Genomic DNA, 27,343 nt, shown 5'->3' on the forward strand with positions numbered 1-27,343 from the left:
GTGTACCATGAAGACCCTCTTCCTGCTGAGCTCAGGATCATTGATGTGTACTAGATAAATGAATTCCTATGCTCATCTTGTGTACGTGTGTTGTGTGTGCAGAGAGCATGCAGGGACAAGTGGTGAAAATACCCTCCAAACAGGGAGAGTGTTGGGGACTGCCACTAGCAGTGGCACTGCAGCCTTGCAGTATTATACACAGTTCTGTCTACTGCAGCTTGAGCTAGAAGAGTGCAGCCTGCGTGTGTGACTCTCAACACTAGAGAAAGAGAATTTGCTTAAAATATAGAAACTTAGCTTTTAATCCGCTAACATTACCCAAAATGAATCTGTTTCACACCAGCTTTGATTCCAGCTCTTATTTATTTTAAATAAATGAATGCCTCTATAAATAAATGCCCTTTATTGAGGAATCTATTCTTTATTAGGTCATACAGAAGTAAATACTACCCTGTAAAAATAAACAAAAGGCTTTGCACATGAAGAGATGAGGAAGAAGTTTGTAGGTATCCCAGTGAATTCAAGAGTGGGTTGTTTTATTTTCTTAATTGCTGAGAACACTTGCAAGACAATAGGATCTTCTGTTTCTGAATTAACATAGTCCAAGTGCCTATATTTAATCTGGGATATAAAATCCTTTGACAAGATAGTAAAATTGGAAATAGTTATAATCTAACCAAAGATTATATTTTCCCATGATGACTAATTTCTATCAACAGATAAACTTGGAAAACACAAACCTCCTGTATCCATATTATCTTTGATAATAAAAAAAAAAAAAGAGTAAGAAAAGTAGAATCAACATGTCAAGAAAAATATGCATTTAAAAAGACAACATCTTTGATTAGAAATGAGTTTTACTATTTTTTTCCCTTTGAGAAGACATTATAGATTCAAGAGAAAGGCAGAAAAGATGTATATGAAATTCACAAGAGTACATGAAATGCACATTTGAGTGTGACTTCCAGATATGTTCTGAAGACTTTATTATCTTATATGCATATAGTTAATTTCACTTTTTGGAGTACCCAGTGAGTCTTCTCACAGCTTATGTTAAACAAAGATCTAAGTCTTTGTGTGAATGAGTTTTCTGACTTGTCATAGATTTATATCTTTATGGGATTTCACTGATACAGTTTGCAATCTTCAACCTTTATTTTAGGATAGATGTAGCACAATCTATCCAGAAAGCTAAATATACTGAAATCTGTGAATGTAACAGAATGGAAAGGAATAAATATTAGAAGAAATATTAGAGCAAGAAAACGATTTGATTTTTGTGTAAGCATCTTTGAGTGTTTTTACAAAATGTTTTTGTAGGTGTTTCCTAAAGGAGTATTTCAATTTCTGGCAGAAACCCTAGTCTCCTGAGAAATTTTTCTTTTGTTTTAGTTGAAGGAATTGAATAGGAATGTGGTGTTTGGTTTAGTGAAAATCAGCAAACATGTTGGATTAATTGGTTGGTACAAAGAAGAGTATATAGCTAGACTATCATTACTTTTTCTGCTTTATGCTGCTCATGTAGGCATTAATCCTTACTCTTTCAGACTTTCCAGTTACCTACTTGTAGTAATCAGTCCAACATAATTGAAAGGGTGGGAAGCTATCATGCATGGGCTGTAAATTACTCCTCTTTGTACTTATCACCTTAAGGCACAGATTTCAGTTCATTGAGAAGGAAAAGCTGTTTAGAAAAAACAGTGTTCATATTAAGCATTTTGCTTGGAATCTTAACCAAGATAGAGAGACATTTCTGATTTCTTCCCAAACAGAAATTTTGTTCTAGCTGCATGTTTTTTGATGGCAGAGCTATGCTCTTAGTAAGTTTGAACAGGTGAAATTCCTTGTTGATGTACCTGTTTTATTACAAACTGCAGCATAAGTTCAGTTACTTTTGCAAATTTGTCTTTTTTGAGTCTGTAGAACTCACAGGCTAGATGTACTGTGGAATAGTAAAGTATGGTTTTATGAGTGCTAGCTCTTAGACTCTTTGTTCATTTGGTATTGCTAAACTCTTGCTTTCTTTGGGGGATATATATGTGTGTGTGTGTGTGTATGTGTGTATATATACATGTAATTGTAATACATGTAGTCGTACACATGTAGAAGTACACATGCAGTAGTAATAGATAATTTGACAACGGAAAAACAAAAATAAACAGATATCAGTCTAAGAATTAGAGGAATTCAGAGTTCAGGTTATATGGGTTGCATGGGCACTGTAAAATTATCTGAAATCTAGGAGCACACTGTATTCATTAACACTCAGAAAAGTACCTTTTAGGAGTTCAAAAAGTTCTTGAAAATATTTGTAGGAGGCTTCAGCAGATCCAGTGGATGTTTTGATGCATTGCATGTTCACTAACAGCTAGAAGATACTGTAGCCACACATAGGTAAGGATCGGATATCTAATCCAGCGCACAAAGGATAACTTCTATGGAGCACCTTGAAACTGAAAAGCTGTAATTAGAGAAACTGCCTTGGCATAAAAGATTCACCAGGATGACCTACTTAAGAGGATCATCATGTACCTAAAGTCAGTCTACAGTTTGCAGTCATAAATATTACATCAGGGCTTTTTTAAGGCTGCATTTCTCTTACAGTAAATGCTTCAGTTCCCATTAATAGTTGAATAGTGCCATCACATCTGATTTCTTTGAGAAACATTCAAAGTGTACGAAATTATTCTAGAGGAAGATATTAAAAATAAAGACATTTTTTACTGTAGGTGAAATTCTATTATTAAACAGCTGGGGAAATATCTCTTGGTTTCTAAAGTCATGTCTATGTGATTATAGGCTTCATTTTCTTGTATCAGAAGTACATTACATCTTTAGTTCATCTAATACAATCTGTAGCTTTTCCTATCCCTCAAAATGCTATCAGCTGTAAAACTCATGTGAGTGTAGTTCTGAAGACAATATATGCAACAGAATGAATAAAGGACAACTTCTTAAAGCCATTCATTGGTCTTCTCCCATAAAGCTCTGAGGGCAGTTCACACTGCTTTAGAAAGGGTAATAAGATTAACTTCAGAAATTTCCATCTGTTTTTACTCCTGCAACATATCTCACTGCCTTCTTAGCTGTGTTACTGCAGTTTTTCTGAGGTAATGCTGTAAAATAGATCATTAAAATGATCATGGTTAAAAATAATCTTTTCCCCAAGCTGGAAGCAGGCAGTGTTTTCTTAGAAGCACTGCTAAAAAATGGTAGCCTGCTTTCTCCCAGAGGGGAGGCTTCTACAATCTGTTGCAGTGTCCAGGTTCACACACACACACACACACAGACACACTCCCTTAACTTCAGACACATGAGTAATGGTGCAATTTTCTAATTGGTTTTAGCTGTTCTAGCTACAAACTGTTGCCAAAGAATGATCCTGCATTTCTTACTTCTGTATGCTTGCATGCTGCTGCCATTTCTTTCTGCCGCCCCTAGAGACAGTGCAGATGTGTGGTGAGCAAATTGTCTTGCAGACATGCTGCACGGAAAACTGCACGGAGAGGAAAGGAATGGTTAGTCTGGAGTCCAATAAGCAAAATGCTCTTGGCTCATTGTGTCTGCATTTTGACCTTGGGGTTGCACAAGATGGAAAGATACAGCAGGGGAGCAGGGAGATGAACTGAGGCAAAATATCTGGGTGCTTTCATGCAGCTTGGTTAGTGGGAGCACTTGGAGATGCATTAGCTGATAATATACAGCTGTTCCACTCTGTTCCTACTGTGAGGATGGATAGGGAAAGGAATATAGATAGGGAAAGGAATGTGTCTGCCCATGACTTAGGTACTGGGAATCTCCAAAGTGTGAAAGTGCCAGAACTTCTTCCCACACAGCTCCCCACACTGAATTTTTAAGGGTGGGATTTCATATTGCTAAGACTTGGTGTGAATGCACTGTGAATGCACTGGCCAAATTCTGCCAGCTTTGAGACAGTGATAGATTGGAGGAATACTAACTTCCTGTAAGATTTGTGTTAAATAGAAGGAGGGCTAGAGAGATATTTCATGGTAACTCACTGGTTTAGTGGTCATAAAGGTTAGTATTTGTAACCCTTTCTTACAAGACAGGGAGTTCAAATGGAAAAGGACACTGCAGAATGAATATGATGTATGATGCATGGAATTGTTTGGTTTCTTTCAGAATAAAACCTGGTATCCAACACTAGAGAGTAAAAAATTGAATTCTGAAGATTGATAGAGATATTAAATATATCTTCAGCATGTTTTCCTTATAACCTGTGGTATTTGTATCTCTGAAGAAAATACATGTTTTTATATTCAAAGCCCTGCATTTCATTCTTAAGTCCATTGCTTAAATAAAGATTGGGATGAGTCTTTATCAGTGTGAAAGGGCATCTAAAAATAGTGAAGTGTAAGTTTTTTCTCTTGTATTTTACAGGTTGAATATTACAGCTTCACTTATCCCCGGGCTTTCTCCACTGATGTCTGACACACAATAGACATTCCAAACAATATTTGGCAGGTGCCTTTGCAGCTTAACAGCAGTCCTTTGATACAGGATGGAGGACACATACAAAGACAGGACTTCACTAGTGAAAGGGGCCAAAGATATTGCCAAAGAGGTGAAGAGGCAAGCAGTGAAAAAAGTGAATAAAGCTGTTGACAAAGCCCAGGATGGCTACACACAGAGGTCCTACAATAGATTCCAGGATGAGGAAGATGATGATGATTACTATGGCCAAGGAGGAAATTATGGTGTAGAAGCTAATGATGATGAAGGATCAAGTGAAGCAACTGAAGGACATGATGAAGATGATGAAATTTATGAAGGGGAGTATCAGGGAATCCCCAGCATGGGGCAGGGTAAGGATGACATGGTGGCCTTAGGTCAGTCCATGCGTGATGAATACAAGGATCGTCATGAACTGGAAACAGAGAGGAAAGCTGATGAAGAAGAGCTAGCACAGCAATATGAACTGATAATACAAGAATGTGGCCATGGTCGTTTCCAATGGGCCCTCTTCTTTGTGTTAGGAATGGCCCTAATGGCTGATGGGGTTGAAGTGTTTGTGGTTGGATTTGTGTTGCCCAGTGCTGAAACAGATATGTGTATACCCAATTCTGGATCAGGATGGCTTGGTAAGTAAAGTCTTCATTCTGTCTTTTTGCTATTAAAAGTTTTGCTTACACTAAATATAGTAACACTAAACATGTATTTGTCAACACAAAAGCTTATATGAAAATAGGTTCATCTTGAATATAAATACAATTATTAAAATTAAAATTAACTGTATTCATAATTTAATTTTGTCATTTTGTTTTTTAGATTACTATTTTCTTAGCCAATAAATAAATCACTAAAAAGAAAAACTGCACTGTAAAACATAACAAAGAGAGAGACAGATTTTGTTCTTATATACAAGAGTAGATGTCCAAATTAACTAATCTCAGAAAAAGCAAAACCACAAAACCAGGAAACAGATGGAGAATTGGAGTCCTGCTGAAATTATATAGATGTAATAAAGAGCAGATGATACAGCTGTATGGCAACACTTTCACATATGAACCTTTGCAATGGTGAGGTGAAATTCAGTCTGGAAAATTAAAAAAAAATACAGTGAAAATGCTATCTATTATAGCCTTTCCCTCTTTTTGTCTCTGTAGTCTTATTTTAGCAATGACTGTTCTCTAGCCATCCAAAAAGAATGCTGTTTACTTAGGGTCAGGGTGACAGAAGAATGAGCAAGTGTCTGGGATGTGTTTTTTGTGTCCATTCTGTTGATGGGGATGAGCTGTGTCTCATCACCTTGCCTGTTTCCTCCTGGGGTGTGGGAACAGGCAGTCTGCGGCAGACTTCCATGGTTTGGTGAGAGCAGCAGTGCTGCAATCAGCCACATGCTTTCTTCACTGGACATGCCTGGGCACAGCAGGTAAAACAAGGCTCTCATGGGGCAGGGCTGTGGAGAAAAGTTCTAGAAATGGTTCCCCAAGGAAGAGGGAAGTAGGAGCCTGGAAAATTGGGACAGAGCAGGAAATGGAATGTATATGTATAGATGAGTGGCTTGGGCCTGAATTCTATCACACCAAAGGAGGACTTCTTATAAGAAATTTAGAATCCTTTGTTTTCTAGCAGATGTTCTGCTGTATCCTCCTTCTTTGCAGCACATGGTTATATAGCAACAGATCTCATTTTAGCTTTGCTCAGTTTCCTGACATATTGATACCAGCAGTTTGGCTCTGTGGGTTTCAACACTGTGGGCTGCAGTCTCCCCCAATTATAGCTCTAAGCCTCCCTCCAGGTGACAGGAGCATAACTGGAAACAGGTGAGGAGTTCTCAGGTGACTGTGTTCCTTGTGTTATTCTTTGCCATTTAATCATTTGTTATTAGAACTACTTTGCTTATATATACAGTGCAGGGTTTAAACTTAGAGTGGATGGAAATGAATTACAAAAGTTTTAATGGTTAAAGAGGCTGAATGCATATAATCTGTTTTGTACTGCGTGTTTCCATGAAATGCCAATATTGTATGTGTCATGCTTGGACCTGTGAGCTTTCAAGTCTACTTCTTAAAGAAAGATGAGAAGCAAAAACAATGCAAACCTGTATCACTAGATGAATGTCAATGAGTCAGTGCAGACAACGTCATACAATGCTTCTTAGAAAAGTAATGAATGCCCAACTTGCTTTTTTTGACATGACTTTTCTCATCTAGTCCTTGGCAGTTGGTGATATCTTTAAAATTTACACCTCACTTTTTATAATTTTTGCAATTTTTATAATTTTTATACTCTCAGAAAAGAAAATATCACACCCCCATTTTTAAATTACTGATAAATCTGCTTGTTTTACTTCATGCACCCTTCTCAACAAATGAAACAATCAAAGTTGTCTTTGTTCTTCAGGATGATGAATTATAAGGGTAACCCCCAAATCTCCGTGATTCATATTAAATTGTATTTTCTACAAATAATATTATTTAGAAATAATATTTCTAAACAACTGCATTAAGCATTATGGAGGTGTTTGGAATTGGGAATGGGGAGTATTTTCCACACAGTAGTAGGGGCCATGAGTACTTATATCCACCTGCTGGGGTCTGACCCATGTCAAGAAGGCTGAGGATCTCCCTGTCATTAGAGTTTTTATGATGCTGTCTTCAGATGTACTGGAATAACTCTGTAAAAGTTTAACTAAATTCAGTATGGAAGCTGTTACCTTGTAGTTACACGTGTGTGTGTGTGTGTGTGTGTGTGTAAAAATGATGCTTGTTGGCAAAATTAAGGTAACAGCTCTGGAAAACTCAGCTCTGCAAATAATATATTCTCATTCCCAAAATATAGAAATTGTAATGTATCTTCCTTTTGCAATAATATAAAACTAGCCTCTCTGTTGTGGCATTAACAAACAAATAATTATGTACTAAAAGATGAACATACAAAAGCAGGAAAGAATGGAGATCAGCAATTTCTTTCCCAGCGTGTATTGAAGGCATTGTAACATGTGACTATTTAATCAAGAATTTCACTAAATAAAATATATTTCTTGCCCATTGTTACTAGAAATATATCATAAGCTGCAAGTCACCAGTACACCAATGTAAGTATGGCTTACAAACAGAGCAGATATCCTGCGTGTAGACAACATAACCTTAATTTCACTGATACAAAATATTCATTGTAGCAGTGAATGCTTAGTAAAAGCATTTTTATATTGCCATAGCTGGGCCCTCACAGCCATGAATTTCAATTACTTTGCACTTGTGATTTCAACTTATAATTACAACCTAAACGGGGTCTTCCAGACAGGTATAATTCTTTTTTTATGATTGGAATTCCATAATCCAGAGGATTCTAATGTTGTTAGAATACTAAAGTCACAGGACTAATGCTAAGAGTTATAAGGTAAAATCAGTACACATACACAATACTTATTTGTCAGGCAATTTTCTAGACTGTCAAGATACACAATAATAACATTTTAATTTGTCTTTGAAAAAGCATTCATTGATTTCGTTGTAAATACTGATTTCTCATATATCATGCCATGACAGTTTACTAGGGAACCTGAGCTAATTAAAAACATGTGATGATATTTATTGAGCCTTCTTGTGGCATTTTTTATTTTTTAAAAAATTCACTTTCACAAGGAAAATTTCCCCAAATCCTTCCATATTGGCCCTTGCATGATTACTGAGATTACTGTTTATTGATCACCATCAATGTCTCAGAGCCTATAAAGTCACATAATGAGTGTGCTGATGTCATGAACCAGCTTCAAGGCGTCTTTTGAATTATATAATAAGCCAATAGGTTTTCATCTCGAGTAAGTGGTCTTCTTAAGGAAAGGACATAAATTATCCAAGATTATAGTGGCATGTCACTAAGCATGAGAGAGAAGTATATATATAAATATATATATATATATATGTACCTGTATATATAACTTGGCTGTACTCGTTAACTCCTGCATATGTGGGCTCACACTGGCCTCTTGGTTCTGGCATCGATGAGGCAAGACTGTACCTTCATGAGACAGGTTCTAGGCTCAGGCCTAAAGATGTTATTTTAACTCTTTTCTTGATTGCATCTTATCTCTTCAGTTTTATCAGTCAGAAACAGACTGATTTTAGGTTAATTCCCTGGGCTCTGATTTGGGTATACTTTTCTACCCAGTTTTTCTGTGTCTTTGCATTCATATTGGTCAATGCATTAAGATTGGTCTTAAGTTTTATTGTGGTGGGTTTTTTTTGTTTGTTTTGTGCTTGCTTTTTGGTATTTGTTTTGTTCATTTTTTTGTTCATTTTTGGGAGGGTTTTTGTCAGTTTTTTTGTTTGTTTGTTTTTGTTGGGTTTTTTGTTGTTATTTTTTGTGGGTTTTTTTGGGTTTTTTTCTTAATGTAATGTAATGTTTTTTATGATGGCCTTTTCTTTCCTCAGCATCTCTGTCCCCAAAATACTGGAACATTGTTTTTCCTAAGCTAGGCAAAGCTAGTCTTTCCCAGCTATATCTGTTCAGGATGCCATGCTCCTGACCATCCTGTCACTGCTTCTCCCACAGGACCTGTAAGGGCTCTCCCTTGTGTGTGCAGGACCAGCTGCACTGCTGTCACCACTGTTAGCGGTGCATACATGACTCCTGCTCAGCTGGTCATGAGGCATCAGCTGCACCTTTTTCAGACAGATACTTCCATTCTTTATTTGTACTTTATCATGGAATCATAGAATAGTTTGAATTGGAAGGGACCTTTAAAAGGTCATGCAACCCAAGCCCTCTGCAATATGCAGGGACAGCTTTAAATAAATCAGGTTGCTCAGAGGCCCATCCACCTCAATAGCAGAAAAAAATCTGCACATCTCAGGATTTAGTGATTGTTTTTAAATATTTTATTTTTATTTTTTGCATGTGAACCATTAGACACTCTTATTCACTGATTGATATTCTTTACAGAGGTCAATTGCTCCTCAACGATTTCTAATAGTCTCCATGGTCTGTTTTGAATTCCTATATAATCCTTTGTATTAAGTTTAGACTGAATGAACTCTTGAGGGAGAACAATCTTCTTCTCTGTTCTGTTTTACCATTGTGTTAACCTATGTGTTAGTCAAGACTTTGATACAGGTTCATGGACAGTATAGTTACAAACCTAGAAATAATTTGTATATGTAGAAGACATTCTTAGCTGGTAAGTCAGCCTACAGGCATTTTCTTCCATCTAAAAAATTCAAGTACTGTAAATCACTGGACTGATAATGCTGGTACTGTGAATATGAATAGCAACAAACAGCTTACCTTGGAAATAAAACAATTTTTTGAAACCCCACATTTTGATCTTTTTTTTTTTTCTATTATTTTCTCAATTAATTAATCAAATATTGTGTCGTATTTGTAGAAAGAAGACTATCATTGACATAACTGTCTTTTGGGCAGAGGTAGCTCTCAGTCTGGGACATCAGCCTACCGATTCTGCATTGATCACTAATTTGCACATTAGCTGCTTTAATAACAGTGCTTCCCTTGTCTACTCTGTCTAAAAACCTACCAAACATAACCAGTGTAATTCAAATCCATAATGTTCTTTCTCTTTACAGGAGAAGTGCCCTCCAGAGGTTTGGTAGCTGATGCAATATGCTTATAAGCTCTGCTAAGATCTGCTAATGATCTCTGAATTTTTCCACTTCTTAGTTTAAAGAAGTACTGGCTTGCCGGATTCTTGCTATTTAATTTGATTCTGGTTTTACAATGATAATTTTCAAAAATTTTATATTTAACAAATACCTTCCTTGAAACTCATCAGTGATGAATACAAGTCCTTCCATTGGAACAGAATAACCCAACTCACTGGGAGAGGCTAGTCACTAAAAGGCTGGGCAGCAAACAGCTCTGCAGGAGGATCTGTGGTTTTTAGTAGGAAGCGAGTTCACCTAGGACAGAAGTGCCTTGCAGTTGTGTTGGCAAAAATGACCAGTAAGCAGACAGGAGTGATTATTTTCTGTTCTCAACACAGTGAGCCCACATGTTGGATTCTCTGTCCTGTTGTGGAGCCACCTGAAAAGGAGAAATAAACAAATTCAGAGAATTTTAGCAGAAGTCCAATAAAGTGACAAGAGGAGTGGAATACACAGCATATAAGAAGCAAAAAGGTCCAGTCTTGTTTAGTGTGAAGGAAAGAGGTGAATCTCTCTGTACTATCTGGCAACAAAACTGAGAGAAACTATAGTGAAGGTGGATCAAAATTTTTCTCAGAGGAGAACAAAGATCAGAAATTTGGAATCATCTGCTACGATGAAGAAAGTTCAGATTGAGGTGGTCAACAGCTGGGAATGCTGCATAGAGAAACTGTGGGATATTTGGGAGATTTTTAGAAGCTGACTGAAGGCTTGAAGCAAAGTAATCTTGCTCTGAAGGCAACCATGTTTCAGCAGACATCAAAATAAAGCTCTTCAAAAGTCCCTCCCAACCAAAATTTTTCTGATTGTTTGCAAATGTATGATACTTCCACCTACCTATGACAAAAACACATATGCAGCTTTTACACTTCAGTAAACTTTTAAAAGAAAGGAGGATTAGAACTCATGGATTGTACATAGGCTTGCTCTTTCAAACACAGACTAGTGTCTAAATTAATTTAGGCATAATCATATAGCTTTAATTATTTTTTCTCATCCTAAGATCTGGCAGAAACCTGGAAGCATGTGACAAATGTTGGTGAATAAAGGGCTGCACATCCTGAGTTTGAGGGGAGTGGTTTTTAAATATTCATGCATATACATGCCTAGTGGGATTATTTACTGGTTAAGAGGCTTGAATTTTAATAGATTGTCACAGAACTGTTCTTACACCACAGTAAGTAAAATGCCTTCTGCTGCTTTAAGTAGTTATCTGTGTATAACATTGTTGTCTTTTTTTGTTAAATATTAGTCGGGTCATTAGAGATGGAAGAGATTTATTTCACGTTACTGCATAAAATACAGCGTGAGAAGGTGAGTGTCTTCTGGTTATACTCCAGTTATGAGTTTGGTACTGCATTTGTTATGACACAATACACCACAAGTGACATAAAATAAAGGAAACCCAGGCTCTGTTACTCTCTCTTTTACTGTATGTTCACCTAGCAGATGTCCTCTTAGGCCCTTGAAAATTTCAGGTGAAAATTCTTTTTTTAATTATGGAAACCATGTTGAAGATTTTTTTAAATTATTTTATACTTTTGGGATAGGGAAAGAGATTAAGACCTAATTTTTTAATGTGGACACTTGGCCAAGGTACCCATTTTATTCAAGAGAGCACAGATATCAAAAACAGTTAGGCACTTATGTATTATCTGGTATATATTCACAATAAAAGCATCTAGATAGAGAGTACTTACTGGAGCCATATCAGACATTTGCTTGTGAGGAATCTCATTGAAACAGCAGTGAGAGTCTGTTGCACTTTTAGTTAATAGTAGTAATAAATCTTTAGCAGCAATAGAAATATTTAGAAATAGAGCTGTAGTCATTGAAATGCATTCTAAATATTCCAGAACAAGGTGAAAATTGGTCTGTAGGATTAATGTCTTACTCCTTCAGAAGGAGATGCCAGAAATACAAATGCCATCATGCATGCTGTTCACCTTTGGTACAGTTCAGCTCCCTTGCAAATGACATTATTAAAGTCCTCCTACTGCAGTGCTTTTTCCACTTGCCTTAGAAACACAGTTTTTTGAGGGAGCAAAACTGAGAGACAGATCCTTATGATTTCTAAGCCGTTACAATATAGGGTCCAGTGAAAATGGTGGTTATGTCTGGTTTTGTTTTCTGAGGCGAAAAAGGGGACAGTGGAGGGAATACGCAATATGATTTTGTCTGCTATGACCTGGAGTAAACCTGTATCACATGAAACATCATGGACTGTCACAAGAAGGGAGCTGGGAGCACAGATTTGAACCCTGAAGGAAATACAGTGTACTCAGTCCTCTGAGCTGGTGCAGGCTCCCACTCTAAGCCACTATCCAAGGTGGGTCATAGCTGCCCTCTGTTTCTGAGTACCATGCTGTTACCAAACCACCTTATTGGAGCCAGTATTAAGAGGGTGGACAGACCCATTTCAAATGTTTTTCCTCTTTCTGGATGTTTCTACATGCAGCTTTACTGCAAGGATCCATAAGGATCATTGAGTCCAATCCATCGTCCTGCTTAGAATATCCCCCAAAATCACATCATGAGCCTGAGTGCATTGTCCAAATGCCTCTTTAACTCTGTCAGGCTTGATGCTGTGAACACTATTCTGGGGAGCCTCTCCCCATGCCCAACCACCCTGTGGGGGAGGAACATTTTCCTGGTATCCAACCTAAATCTCCTCTGGAACATCTTCATGCCAACTTCTCAGGTCATGTCACTTGTCACCAGACAGATCAGTGCCCACTCCTCTGCTTCCCCTTGTGAGGAAGATGTAGACTGCAATGAGGTCTCCCCTCAGACTCATTCAGGCTGAACAAACCAAATGACCTCAGCCACTTCTCATAAAACTTCCCCTCAAGACCCTTTATCATCTTCATTGCCTGCTTTGGACACTTTCCACTAATGTATTTTTTTATTTTTATTTTTTTTTACTGTGGCACCCAGAGCTGTCCCCAGCTCTCAAGATGAGGCTGCCCCAGAGCAGAGCAGAGCAGGACAATCCCCTCCCTTGCCTGGCTGATGCTGTGCCTGATGTCCCCAGGACACGGGTGGCCCTCCTGGCTGCCAGGGCACTGCTGACCTATGTTCAGCTTCCTTATCCCTTTCCAAGGCGCTACTCTCCAGCCTTTTGTACCATTTATTTGCATAGAAAATTAAAATTAAATAATTATTGCTTTAGTTTTCCTCAAATCTGTCTCAGAGATATAGTTTGTCTAAAATAATCTAAAATCTTTGGGCTGCTTTTTTGCTCATGACAGGTTATTTTCTGGCTCTACCTATCCCATCACAGATCAGTAATTTTACCATTTATGTCACTAAAATTTATAGTCCTGCAAAAGTGGCCAAAAGAAGGAAATGCTTCCCAAAGGAAAAGCCTGAGGGCCATGTTGATTTCACACATTTAATTTAGCTGTCGCCTTCACTTTTTCCTCCCTCTCTCAACTACCATGGGATCCCTGGTTGACAATACATCACTGTTTATATCAGTGTGTCAAACAGAGATTTTAGCCAAACTGAACATTTAAAATATGATGGTGCACTGTCTTCCAAGTCTCTGGTTAATTCTGCAGCAGAGTTTAGTGTAAACTGCAAGCTTTCACGGTTTCTGTGTAGCTTTGAATTTTACATCTTGCATCAAATTCTGAGCTATTAAATGGAGAATGTATGAGTTCCTTGTCAAGAAGAAGAAATATTTTCACAGAGACAGTGTTAATGAACTTCCTTAAGACATGGACTAAGCATTAATTAATGGCTTGGTTGACACAGCTGAGTAAACATCTTCCTATGCATTTAATCCTTGAATTTAATCAATCAAGGATTTTTAAGCCTGTCAAAGTTTGACTTGTCTTTTTATCTTACCCTATCAGTATGTTGAAGAATTGAAAGAAAATTGTGTGTTATGACAGCAACCATTTGAGATAGCTTCTTATTCCAGACCTTTGGCTTGTTTAAGGGAGTGTCAGTTCTGAAAAATATGGAACAAAAATAACTTTTTAATCTGCTCATCTGCAGATGTAATTTTTTCCTAGTGGTAGGTGCATCAATTCTCACTGTATACACTTGTTTCACTTGTTTGAGCTATCAGTTTAGGATTGTTTCAAATGTATGGAGTATCACTGCTTTCATAGCTGATGCAGAATCAAAGTGGTGGTTAAAAAATATTATACAATAAATACTTACATTAAGGAATAATACAGAGGCACTGCCAGAACAGTCATTCATTTTTTTAATGCTTTGTCAGCCCTATAAAAAGTCTTGATATAAGGGAACAATATAAATGTAGGATTTTGTAGTTCCACATCCTACTAATAGGCCACAGAAGTCTGGGAGGAGTTACAGAGTTATTATGTGAGCAGAACTATGGGTAACTTAGGGAAGTTCTGCAGATAATTTTTTTTTACTAGGTAATCTCAGATTTTACACTCAGATCAACTTTACTTACTATTCACACTGCTAGACAGGCATTTCCATACTGCTAAATAGATAATCTTGTTCCCTGGTCTACTAAACCAATGACTTGTTACATCTACCAGTCTGCTCCAGCTACAGGGAAAGAAACCAAGAGGTTTTGATAACACATTACATTTGTCAAGTTATTCTTGCTTAACAAATGAACTTTACTCAGGAAGAACATGTAAGGGACAAAGTGTTTTCAAATACTCACAGAAACCTGTTTAACAGGCAGAAAGGTGTTTTTATATAGCTTTCTGAGGGGATTGCAGATAGTTGGGGGACAGCTATAAAGTAGAAAAATTAAGAAAATGGTGTAAAGTGAAATTGGCTTTACACTATAGTATGTTAAAGAAGGTCAACATTTTCAGTGATTGGCAAAGGTGGCTATTTGCAAATATCTTCATATCATTCTATCTTGACTAAAATTATTTGCTTAATACTGGTGAGAAGTGGAGCATCTTATATCAGTTTGAGGAAGTATGGATGAATATAACCCATGTGATATGAGACTCTATTGTGCTCCATATTGCTTTTGTCTGATGTTTGTCAGACCTGCTCATTTCCACTGTTTCCAGAGAACAAGTATTTTCCTAATCCATTAGAATTCAGAGCAATTTTCAAGGTTGGTTCTGAAGCTGCCACTAGCAAGTCATGTTAAATGGATATTATAAACAGATAGATGCAGTCATCTAAAACATTTTCCATTTAGACATTATAACAGTGCCTCCTGGTACTATGGTAAATACATAATTAAAAAGCCTGTTTTGCTTCACCAGCATCTGCAGGTGTATTGGCAGCAAACAGAAGATTATTCTGATCCATTATTTTTAATTCTGACACTGGATTTTTTAATTTGTTTCATTGACTCTAAATTGGAAAGCAGAAAGAAAATGTGGGACGGAAGATTTTTGTTTCACTCTCATACTGCTCTGTGCTAGGTGAGGTACACCAGGCAACTTGTCAGACACTGGGAAATGTGTGTGTTTCAGAACTTTATTAATTTTGGTAACGTGTTTCTGAACAAGTTCAGCCTAATTTAATGTCTGTTTCTGAAAGCAAAAGGTTTGGTTAGGTTCTGGGGCTTTTTCTTTAATTTTGTTTGGGTTTGGGGGTTTTTTGATTGTTGTTTTTTTTTTTTAATGTAACTTCTCTTTTCCCACCCTTCTTGTTCATTGGAACAATGGTGGTAACAGCCACTGTATGGATGGAACAAAATAAAAAGAAGGTATTTTCTCCCATTTGCGAGGAAAGAAGTTTTCTTCTGCACTGGAATATAGTTACAGAAAAGAGACTTAATGGCTGATTGAACATTGAAGAGATAACCAATGATTAGCTTAAATATTGAACAGAAACCACTGAGATTGCTGTTTTGTTAATTAATTCTTAGTATCACCTGTTTTTGTTTACTGCATTGGATGCATCTGTTATTAATGTAGGTTTTTATGCTTTGGAATTCTTGTTTTAATTCAGCACTAATTAAAAGTTAGTGATATTCATGGGCTGTGCTCTGTTTAGGGTCAGAAGCAGGACTAGTTGAATAAGAAATTAATATTCAGGCAATAAAACATGTAGCCAAAATGAACAGTTTTGATATGAAATGAGATGATTAATATAGATGACTGCCTGGGCAACTTAAAGCTTTAGTGAAATATATCTTTTGGCTTTGAAATTTAATTAATCCTAGCTCATTGCACAGTGCTGTGCACTGTTCAAGCATATGCAGCATTCATAATCATTCTGATTCTTGGGACTGCCATGGAAGTGCATTTCAAATTGCAAAGTCACAGCAATTTCTACCATGACAGGGTCAATTCAGAGATGGACAAAGAGTACATTGAATTTAGCATCTAAATCTGAGAGCAGAAAAATCCGAAGGAACCTCCCACAGCTGCAGTGGGATAAAACAGGAATTAGGGTGGCTAGGACAGCTTAACTAGGTGTATTTTATCCAAAGCTTGTCTGTTAGGATTTTCTTCCTAGTGCCAGAGGGAACTGTTGGATCAAAGGAAAAGATAATGTGAAAATAGTATGTTCAATGATAGTACCTAGGGAATCTGTCAGCAGCTTCATGTCATTACCTGGGATTACCTGAGTTTATGTTAATGTCTGCGCTCTATATATTGCATATTGGTAGCTACCGTCTTGTCAAATATTGTTAATATGGGAACAAAAATATCATGTATTGGTTAATATTTACAGTTACATATTGTTAAATTCAAATGTTGATTGACTAGTTGTGCTGGAAGTAGCAAGGGAATAGTGCATTAGTATTTTTTTTATAATGCACTGTTGATTTATCTAGCCAAGTAATATCTGTATGAAATGGCTGTGTGCTGCTGTTTGATGAAATAGTGACTATTGGTATCCAGTTTATAAGTTATTCCAAAGAAGAAATTGAATAAGTCTGATTAAATTTTTGTTCTGATAAATCTGTTATGGAATAAATAGAAATTATGCTAGCATCTGGCAGGAGATAATTTTTTTAAAGAATAAAGTTACTGGCATGATAGCATTTTAAAAGTAGAGTGATGATGACAATGTAGTGCTGCCTTATCAGAAAATGCAGCTGTGAAAAAAGTTCCTCATCCTAGCAAGTAATCTATTACCTGTCACAATCTCTGCAGCTACTGATCTTCTCCTATTAATTTATTAATTTATCTAATTTGGACATGAGGATAAGCAGAAGCAGTTATTCCTTTTGTCATTACAATGTTTCAATTAAAATAATATCTGTGTACAAAAGAATGTGTGTTATTAATGAAATAATGCTCCAAAACTGAGTACTGTTTCATTAACAATAAAACAAAAGTATCAGCACACCTGCTGGTGTAAATTTTATTGTAAGGTGAATGCCACTATAAGGAAAGTGAGTAGCATACAGAAACGTAGAGCAAGAAAATATGATGCTTTTCAAAATGAACTGATAATGTAGAGGTCTAAATCTATATAACCTTTGTTTGCACTAAATATTTAAAATTAATCTCGTTAACCCAAGGAGGAAATATGGCAGCAAAATGCTTCATGATGGAATTAAATTGAGTTCCATGCTAGAAGCACTGCAGGTTGTAAATCTCACAACTGAGGTACAGGAAACTAATCAAAATTAAGCATATTAGGCATATAAATATAATATGAGGATGCCAGAGGAAACAGAAAAAAAACCCTACTAATAACTGAATGAAATTTGTGTGAATGATTGTTGTGGACTCATTGATTTTCACACGGACAGTATTTCTGAAAAACTGAAAAATTTTTATCAAACATTTCCAGAAATGAGATTTCATCTTTGTGATTTCTCTCAGGATGGATCCACTGATCCACACATCCTGGAGTAGATTCCTGAGACGTGCAAGTTGTGTTCCTGAGGAAAAAAAGAAGCAATTTTGTTTTGGTTGTTTTGGGGTTTGTGGTTGGTTTTGTTTGGGTTTGAGGTTTTTGGGTTGCTGTTTTTGGTTTTTGTTTTATTTTGTTTTCTTTGTTTAATGGAGAGGATAGAACAGTTGTCACTCCTCCTTTCTTTCCAAGAAAAAGGAGCTCTTAGCTCATCTTTGACCTTTTGACCTTTGGAAGAGCAAGCTGATCAGTTTGTGTAGCTGTGCTAACAGGTGATTTCACTTATGTCTCAATGTTAAATTGAGACAAATAAATTGTAGTTATTTGTGAGTCTAAAGTTTTGGTGAATAAAATGATGTATTGTCAAATTTTGTCTTGTTTTACATTCTTTCTGCTTTCTAAGTATGCCAGAAGTCCTATTCACTTAGTTTCAGTTGTTTTTCAACAATATTGGAGGCACTATATTGGCTTCTGTATCTATTCCCTTTTTTGAGTTAAGTTGTCTGGAGAATTTGGACTTGATTCTTTTGAAAAGGAAAAAATATGGGGGCAATCCCCAGTTTTGTGTTCTTTTTAACTTCCATTTAATGTTTTTTAATTTTTAGGCTGTATTTTATTTTTATTTTTTTTTTATATTTGTGAGATTTCTCTTTAGAACTATATTACTAGGCTACCTCACAACAATTTTTCTTTTACTAAATCATTCATCAAATTATAATATCTGTCTTAATATAATAAACTTACATTTTTTAATTGTTTGTACCACTGATAATGTTTTTTCTCATTCTCTTAAAGAACATAAAGAGATTTGCATAAAGAACTGTCCAGTTACTTGCTCTTTTCCTGTCTATGCTGGTCAGCTGAGTATGATACTATGATTTTTTGGTTTTGCTTTAAGTTCCATTTTCTTGATTTTTATGTTTGAGATCCTTTATTGCAGCTCATCAGTATTGTCTGAGAACAGGATCATTTTGTATAAACACTGGATAGAGTTCATTTGACTTTTAATTTTGTAGAATTTTTGGGTTGGTATTTGACTGAATATCATCAGATGTTTAGTAGGAATATTTGAAAGTGGTTCATGAGTTTGGTGGTTGGGGTTTTTTTTTAGTTTGTTTTGGGTTTGGTTGGTTGTTAAGTTTTTTGTTTCTTTTTTTAGGTTGTTAGGGATTTTTTCCTACTGATGGAGCAGAGGGGCTATTTCTTATTTATTTTAAATCAATTGCAGTGAAGTATCAATTATATGGGATGTATTTTTGTAGCTTCTACATCAGAGGATTTCCCTGAGTTGTTTTCTTATGTAAATACTAAAAACCCAGAATTTTATAAATAAATAAATCATTTTTAAAATTTGTCTTTGGTTAAGCCAATATTTTTTAGGTTTCTTTCATGAAAACACTAATGTTTCTGTATTGCTCAACAGGTTTAAGAAGAGGTGAGGTTGCATTTTCTTTTTCCAGTGGTCTCACTGGAATTTATTCTTTTCCTTTTTTGAATTTATATTTTTCTTTAGTTATCATGGAGATAAAGTTGTCCTTTTTTTTACTGACTGTGAAGGATATCCAGAATGTGTTGTGAACTAAGCTGCTAAAAAAATATGCAAAAGCAAAATGGTCTGTCATGCAAAGGCTCGTCACTTTAGAATTATTACTATTAGAGAACTAAACACAGAAGTTACTGAGCTGCTAGTTTCCTTCTTGAAGGCCCAAGAATGAAGGCAGCATGATAGGTGCTGTAAAAAACTTCTGTATTGAGGATTGGGAGCTTCAGCATTCATTTTAAAATAGCTTTATATCTTTCATGTATTTAAATAGATAAACCCTATTACCCTGATTTCTAAAAATAATTCTGATAATACAAGTGAAACTTGACTGTTTGTAAATGTATTGTAAACCAAAGAGCAAAACTTCTAAACAAGTGTGTAATTAAGCATCTACTCTGAAGAGCATGGGATTTCATATCAAAGCCTGTCTGCAGTTGTCTTGAAATGGAAGGCAGGAGGAGTGGATTAGTCTAAAAAGTAGTAATAGAGAAAGAGCCTGATATGCTGTGACATTTGGGGGATTTGCATACATTGCATATTATTAGGTAAGAGAAGTCATTTAACGTCTGAAGTTAAGACACAAAATGATTACTCTGAGAAGCGGCTAGTGTTTAGGTGAAGGAAATCCAAGGCTTGAGAAGCCTTGGACTTGCAAAGACTCATGAAAAAGTTTAGTTTTTGTTAATATGGTGTCTATCTTGTATGTTTGTTGGAAAACGGTACTTATTAGCTTTTTCAGATGGCTGAACAATTTGTGTTTTACTTTAACCACTTAGACCCACACATTAAAATTTTACCATTACCATGTTGTGTATACAGAGTTTTTGTTTCACCACCATAAGAACTATTTAGAGAAAAGAAGAAATAATTATTTCAGAGATATGTTAGTTTGTGGCAGTTCTTTATATATGAATATTGCATCCATTGTACATCTGAGGGGATGAACGGCATAATATTAAAAAAAAAAGTGAAGATCGAATATATTAATACGTAGGTTTTAGACATCCAAAGACAGGGGCTGTATAAAATTTGAGTTCTTTTGTCAATTCTAGATTCATTACCGCTTTCTTATACTTGTTGTCTTAGTGGATAAGTATTTTCCCTTAATTACCTCCCATTGCAAACACTTGATTAGAGGTTATGTTCGACAGTTGCTGCATGGGTTGCTACTATTTTCCAAGTCTTTTCCAATCAAAAAAAATATTAACAGATTATAATTAAACACAGGTCTGAAAGACATCATGTTTAGGCTCCAAACATACTGTATTATCAGGGTTAAGACAAAGAAAAATCTGGATATTCTTATATTCATTATGCTACTTACAGGCATTGCAGTATTTCACTAACATGATTATATTTTAAACATATGGGAAGATCCTAGTACAAGTAAATAAAGCACTGATTACATTACAATTCTTATGAAAATTGTTTTGCTTCTTATGGAACTGCCTTAGCACCACATTTGTAATTGCTTTTTCCAATATATAAACAGTATTTTATTCTTATTTTTAAAGTTTTTTTATAACATGAGCCTTTTCTGGCAGTATGAAATGCATTCTTCATTCAGACAAATTACCTAAACAACATAACAGGAAAAAAACAACTTCATACTAGTTTTATAACTGGTTTATAATAGGTGTGTTAATGCAAAAAAGGTAATCAGGGAGTCCCATAGCCTCTGAGTCTCCCTATTGCAATGAAGTCCAACTTTTCTTCCATTGCTGTATTTTTCCTGATTAAATATACTTACAAACTGATTTCTTAGAAGGTTTTGTCTATCATTTAGATACCGGGCTATGAATTACAGCAGATATCAGCAAGCAATGAAGTTATGGAAGTATAAGAAGTAAAATACTGCTTAACTGAAGTGACGGGTTATGCACTCAGTGTTATGTCATTGTTTAAATTGTCCATAACTAGCATTTGTATACTGAGGTAGGTCTTGGTCAGCTGCTTTGTAAGGCTAAACTCTTTCTAGCAGTCTGAAAGATGCTGTGTGCACATCCATTTAAAAAATATCTAGCCACCTGTGGCATAGTGTAAAACAATTCCAGACTCAGGTTCCCTTCTCTGCAGAGAATTCAAGTATGTATTATGTATATTTGTGCATCAAAAGTATGTAAGATTTCTGCTGTGGAAAGAAAATACAGGTTTGTTAAAACTTGTCAAAAGAGCAATAAAAGCGATTATTTATTCTAGCATGTTTCTTTTCAGCTGTCATCTCCCTCTTCTCAGTGCTTTTCCATAAATTGACAGAGTTTTAGATTATATGTTACCTTGCGGGGAAAATCCAAGACATATGATACAGATACCATTAAAAGTCTTTACATTTTAAAATATTTAAAAATATGTTCTAAGATCAGACTGGATGTCAAAACAGTGTGTTCCTTCTACTGTATTAGCTGATTTCTTTAGAGGCATGAGTGTGCTGTACTAAAAAGAAAAAGAAAAGCAGCCAGTCTTGTGATCTGTAGTAGCTGTTCCAAAAGGGAGTACCACCCTCAGCATCATATGCTAGGTTGGCATTATATACATATATGTACTCCCATACAAGTATAATGTTTTGGTGGTCAATCTTAAAGGGCAATGAGAAAAGGGAACAAGGTCTGACCAACAACATGGTATTTAATTTTTACATACAGGAGTTTATGCAAAATGTAATGTGTGCATTATGAAAGACGTGCAAAAATTTTAGTGTTATCCACAAGAGTTTTATGTTCTGACCAGTGGCATAACGTAATAAACAAGAGCTACCAAGGTTGGAAAGGAAATGCTCATGATAATCTGATGACAATAAAATTATCATCTTATCTCATTGGTTACTTGCATTTGCTGGTTGGTTGTTCAGCTGTTTTACATAGTTAGAGTACTCCTTTACCATTTGTCACTTTTATGACTTATTGTGAATATTGCTGCAGGGCAAAATAATCTTAAGAAAAAATTTGGGAGTTGAGAGGAAGGGGACTTCCTTTTTATGATGCAGGAAGGGTCTAAACTAAAGTTTACAGGGATGAGAACTTCAATCTATCCCACCCCTAACATTTTGATGCCAGTGCCAACAAGAAGTGCCCAGAATCTGGAGAATGTTCAGCAGGTTTAGATAAGGAAGTTCTAGCCAGGCACTGGAACAGATTGTACGGAGAAGCTGAGAATGCACCATCCCTGGAAGTTTTCAGGGCCAGGGTGGATGGGGGTCTAAAAAATCTGGTCTAGTGAGGAGTGTCTCTGCCCATGGCAGGGGAGTTAGAAATGGATGGTCTTTAATGTCCCTTACAACCCAAACCATTCTATGATTCTATGATTCTCTTACAATAAAGAGAGACAGGAAATACAAAATAGAAGTAAGACAGAAAGATGCACAGAAACACCTACTGTTGGTAGCTGGAGTAGGTTCAGGATGGAAGGGTTACAGATCTTTGGTCAAGGAGAGAGCTGTGCAAAGACTACAAGGCAACTAGGAAAAATTGGAAGTTAATATAATGGGAAAGAGTAAGATAAAGCTGCAGCTCAGAGAACAGCTTATTTATAGCACTTTATTGACAGGATGAGAATATTATTTTTAGCAGCATCTTTTGAATGCTCTTTAGAATTACATCAGTGTAAGAGTCCAAAACACCGTACAATGACCAAAGGATTTGTCATTTAAAAGAAAGGTTAATGTTTTAAACTCAAGACTTAGAAACATTTCATTGTTCAAAGTGTTTTGATATTTTTGTGCATCACAAGGAATGTAAATTGGTAAAATTAGGATTATCTGCATAAGAATATTTCAAAGTTATCTCTATAAAGAAATAAAAGGCTATTTGATTTGTCTTCTCTATTTCTTATATTAGAGTGTTGACTGGGAAAGCCCAATAATATTTATACAGAGAAGAATGTAATTAATTTCACCATAAGAATAAAAATTAACTACTTCTTTTCATTTTTGAAAGCTGTCTGCTGGCAATGCAGATATTTGACTATCTTTGTTACATTTTTTCCACTGCTATTGACAAGCAAGCAGCAGGTCTGTTGGATGGAGTTTCAAAACTGCTTATGAACAGCAATCCACTTGCAGCATGGTACAATAACCTTGACCACAGGAGAGAGCTTAAAGCAGTTGAATGAATATGCTAAGTTACCCACCAATCTTTGTCTCCTTAGGACCAGAAAATACACCAGCCGTGTGCATTTATAGGAAAATCTCAACTAGTGGAATAAAATTTCTGATCAGAACAAAAAAGCTAGCCAATAAATGTCAGCTCCTAAATACCTCTAATCTGAAAAAGAATATTGTCATGTCTGTCCTTCCTGGGCTAAGGAAAGTAAACAAAGATGTCTTAGTAATTCTGCAATTCTGGATTTACCCACATTATCATCAGTATTCTTTGATGAAAGTCTAAGAACCTAGCAACATCTGGAACACATTCATAAACAAAAAGTTATTTTTAGAAGACACTTAATTGTTGTTCTTATGGAATTTGTTGCTTTAGCAATTCTTCTGTGATAAGCAGCATTGGATCAGTTATCTTGTCCTGAGGTTAGATGCTGTTGTGAGAAATCTGATTTAGTGGAAGATGCCCCTACTCATGGCAGGGGATTGCAATTTAAGGTGGTATTTAAGATCCCTGCCAACCCAAACTGCTTTATGATTCTAATTCTATTAACTTGTTAATATACATTTGACACAATGTGTACCCTGTTTTAAAAATATCTTATTTTAAATTATGTCTCATAAGGAAACAGCAGTGGAAACTATTTGTAAAAAGTATGAGAGGGAACAGGGACGATTTAGGGTGTATGAGACCCTGCAGATGTCAGCACTTCAGATGTTATAAACTGTGATTCCACGAACAGAAGTACTGATGAGTAAACTCTACAATGATAAGCATTTAACCAAGCCCAAGCATTTAAATGGGGTTTTTTTCAGCTTCTTTTACCATCCAACCTGCATTCTGAAATTCTGCATTCTTTTGGAGACTAGAATTTCAGAGCAATTAGAGTCCAGCAGAGATGCTGGAGAATTTGTCTATTCTTCAGACTAATCAAAAGGAAACACATAACAAGGATTTCTAGTATTTTAATTTCTTCCAGCACCTTTGTAATTAATTCCTGCTCTGAGGAAGATGTAGAAGATGGTAGCAATATGTAGCATATATAAAACCTAACCTGAGAAGTTAGTTCAACAAGAAATTAGATGGAAAAAGAATTCCATGTATCAAACAAAATAGAATATTAATAGTTCTGCCCAAAACTTGGGAATTACTTTTTCCTTCTGACAGATGTGTTGTACATGTTTGTCAAATGTTCCACAGGGTGTTTGGAAAGGAAATTATGTACAATGTGCTAAGATGTGAACAGTCAAAATGTTAAATATTTCAACTAATCTTTCTGTGAGAAAGTACACGTACGAAACATAAAAAAATATCACCCCAGTATTATTTTTTGCTATGTCATTTTAATAAATGTAGCTAAACTGTAATGTACCTGTTCAAAATTATTGGGAGGGGGGAACACGGCAAAAAAAACCCAAAGCAACAAGTCAAGAACATTACAATGCTTTTGCTTTGAAAGGACATTGTCTTTCTAAATAAAAAATACACTGAAGTAGGAGGGAGTAAAACCAATCAAGATGGATGTCTTTAATGCTATACATCTCAGGTGGAAAGTGTTTGTTTTGTAAGCAACTTTCTTTACATTTAGCACATATTGCTCCCAGTGACCCCAGTGTTTAGTCCCCTGCAGGACTGTTCATATTCTAGATATATTCAGACAAACTGTATCTGTAGGTAGTTTTTTTCAATATTTAACATTAATTAATTTTTATTCTGAGGAAATAGTGGCATTTTCTCCTCCTATTCAGACTTATTTGCCTGCACGTTTATTGTTTTAGCTAGAGGTACCTTGTTTAATGTTTATATTAAGCTTCAGTTTAATATTTATATTAAGTGTGTCTGGTAAGAGATAACAAAGAGAGTAGGAAATCTATTCTCTCTAGATACATTTGCAAAACTGTGCATATAATTTCTATTCAGTGAAAAAGGATAAAATCTGTATACTACTGTAAATCTAGAAGGTTAACTGTTTTTGGTGTGGTCAATTATGTAGCTCATAAAACATCTCTCTTTTGTATTTTTTTGTATTACAGGTAGCATAGTGTACCTTGGGATGATGGTGGGGGCGTTCTTCTGGGGCGGCTTGGCAGACAAGGTGGGAAGGAGACAATCACTCCTGATATGCATGTCTGTCAATGGATTCTTTGCCTTCCTTTCATCCTTTGTCCAGGGCTATGGCTTCTTCCTCTTCTGTCGCTTGTTTTCTGGATTTGGGTAAGCTCCTCTGGTTTTGTTCATTTTCACAATTCTGTGTGTTAATAAAACATTTCTGTTTGCAAAAGCACATTTTTTAGTGTAGAAATACACTAATAGTGTAGAAATGCACTCTATGTCAGAGGTGAGAGAATTAAGCAAGGCAGCTACTACACTCCTAAATAACCTGAAGGGGAAAAATAATTTTGAGGGAAAGAAACAGACTGAAAACTGTGAAACTGAGTTTGTTATATTGCAAAGGATTTGTTTTGTGAACTTAATCAACCTGTTTAACTCTTCTATGCCTTGTCTTCTTTATGTATTTTGTTCGGTCAGCAAAATAACACTCTCCTCACAGTGTATGCTAAATACACAGAGGTGTATTTTGGTAATATTTATTAAGTTTCTAATGTCTCTGTGTGCACAATATTGTTTATAATACCATTGCATCAAGATAGTCAACTTTAAAATGGGGTCCTAAACTGTGCCAGATTCACAGAATTCACAGAATCACCAGGTTGGAAGAGACCTTCAAGATCATCGAGTCCAACCCAACCCTAACACCTCAACTAAACCGTGGCACCAAGTGCCACATCCAATCTTTTTTTAAACACATCCAGGGATTGTGACTCCACCACCTCCCTGGGCAGATCATTGCAATACTTTATCACCCTTTCTGTAAGAAACTTTTTCCTAATATCCAGCCTATATTTCCCTTGGTGCAGCTTGAGACTGTGTCCTCTCGTTCTGTCAGTTGCTGCCTGGAGAAAGAGACAGCCCCACCTGACTACAAACACCTTTCAGGAAGTTGTAGGGAGTGATAATAGATAGACTCCTCCTCCGAGTCTACTTTTCTCCAGGCTAAACAGCCCCAGCTCCCTCAGCCATTCCTCACAGGGTTTGTGTTCCCAGCCCCTCACCAGCCTCGTTGCCTCCTCTGGGTGTGCTCAAGTGTCTCAATGTCCTTCCTGAACTGAGGGACCAGAACTGGACACAGCACTCCAGGTGTGGCCTCACCAGTGCCGAGTACAGGGATAGAATGACCTCCCTGCTCCTGCTGGACACACTATTCCTGATCCAGGCCAGGGGCCATTGGCCTTCTTGGCCACCAGGGCACACTGCTGGCTCATGTCCAGCTGGCTGTCACCAGCATCCCCAGCTCCCTTTCTGCCTGGGCACTGTCCAGACCCACCATCCCCAGCCTGTAGTGCTGCAGGGGGTTATTGTGGCCAAAATGCAGGACTCGGCACTTGGACTTATTAAACTCCATCTTATTGGACTCTGCCCATCCATCCAACCATTCCAGGTCTCTCTGCAGAGCCCTCCTACCTTCCAACAGACCAACACACACTCCCAGCTTAGTGTCACCTGCAAATTTACTAATGAAGGACTCAATACCCTCATCCATGTCACCAATAAAAATATTGAACAGGACTGGCCCCAGCACAGACCCCTGAGGGACACCAGTGGTGACTGGCTGCCAGCTGGGTGCAGCACTGTTCACCACCACTCTCTGGGCCATCCAGCCAGTTCCTAACCCAGCACAGAGTGCTCCTGTCCAAGCCATGGGCTGCCAGCTGTTCCAGGAGTGTGCTGTGGGAGAC

At 36.6% G+C, this 27,343-nt stretch overlaps 1 protein-coding gene across 1 annotated transcript in view; it reads left to right on the forward strand.

Moving 5' to 3' along the window:
• Window positions 1–4,414: 4,414 nt before the first annotated feature.
• The window catches only part of SV2C (synaptic vesicle glycoprotein 2C), an 86,008-nt gene continuing 63,079 nt past the window's right edge, over window positions 4,415–27,343 (forward strand). Inside the window, exons 1-2 of the mRNA XM_005532510.2 lie at window positions 4,415–5,102; window positions 25,580–25,760. Of these exons, the coding sequence (XP_005532567.1) occupies window positions 4,523–5,102; window positions 25,580–25,760 (761 nt within the window). The 5' untranslated portion in view covers window positions 4,415–4,522. The remainder of the gene's footprint in view (window positions 5,103–25,579; window positions 25,761–27,343) is intronic.

Source organism: Pseudopodoces humilis, chromosome 4 (assembly GCF_049639895.1).
Source record: "Pseudopodoces humilis isolate 2021_Gansu_Grassland_sample_001 chromosome 4, ASM4963989v1, whole genome shotgun sequence".
Taxonomy (NCBI): domain Eukaryota; kingdom Metazoa; phylum Chordata; class Aves; order Passeriformes; family Paridae; genus Pseudopodoces; species Pseudopodoces humilis.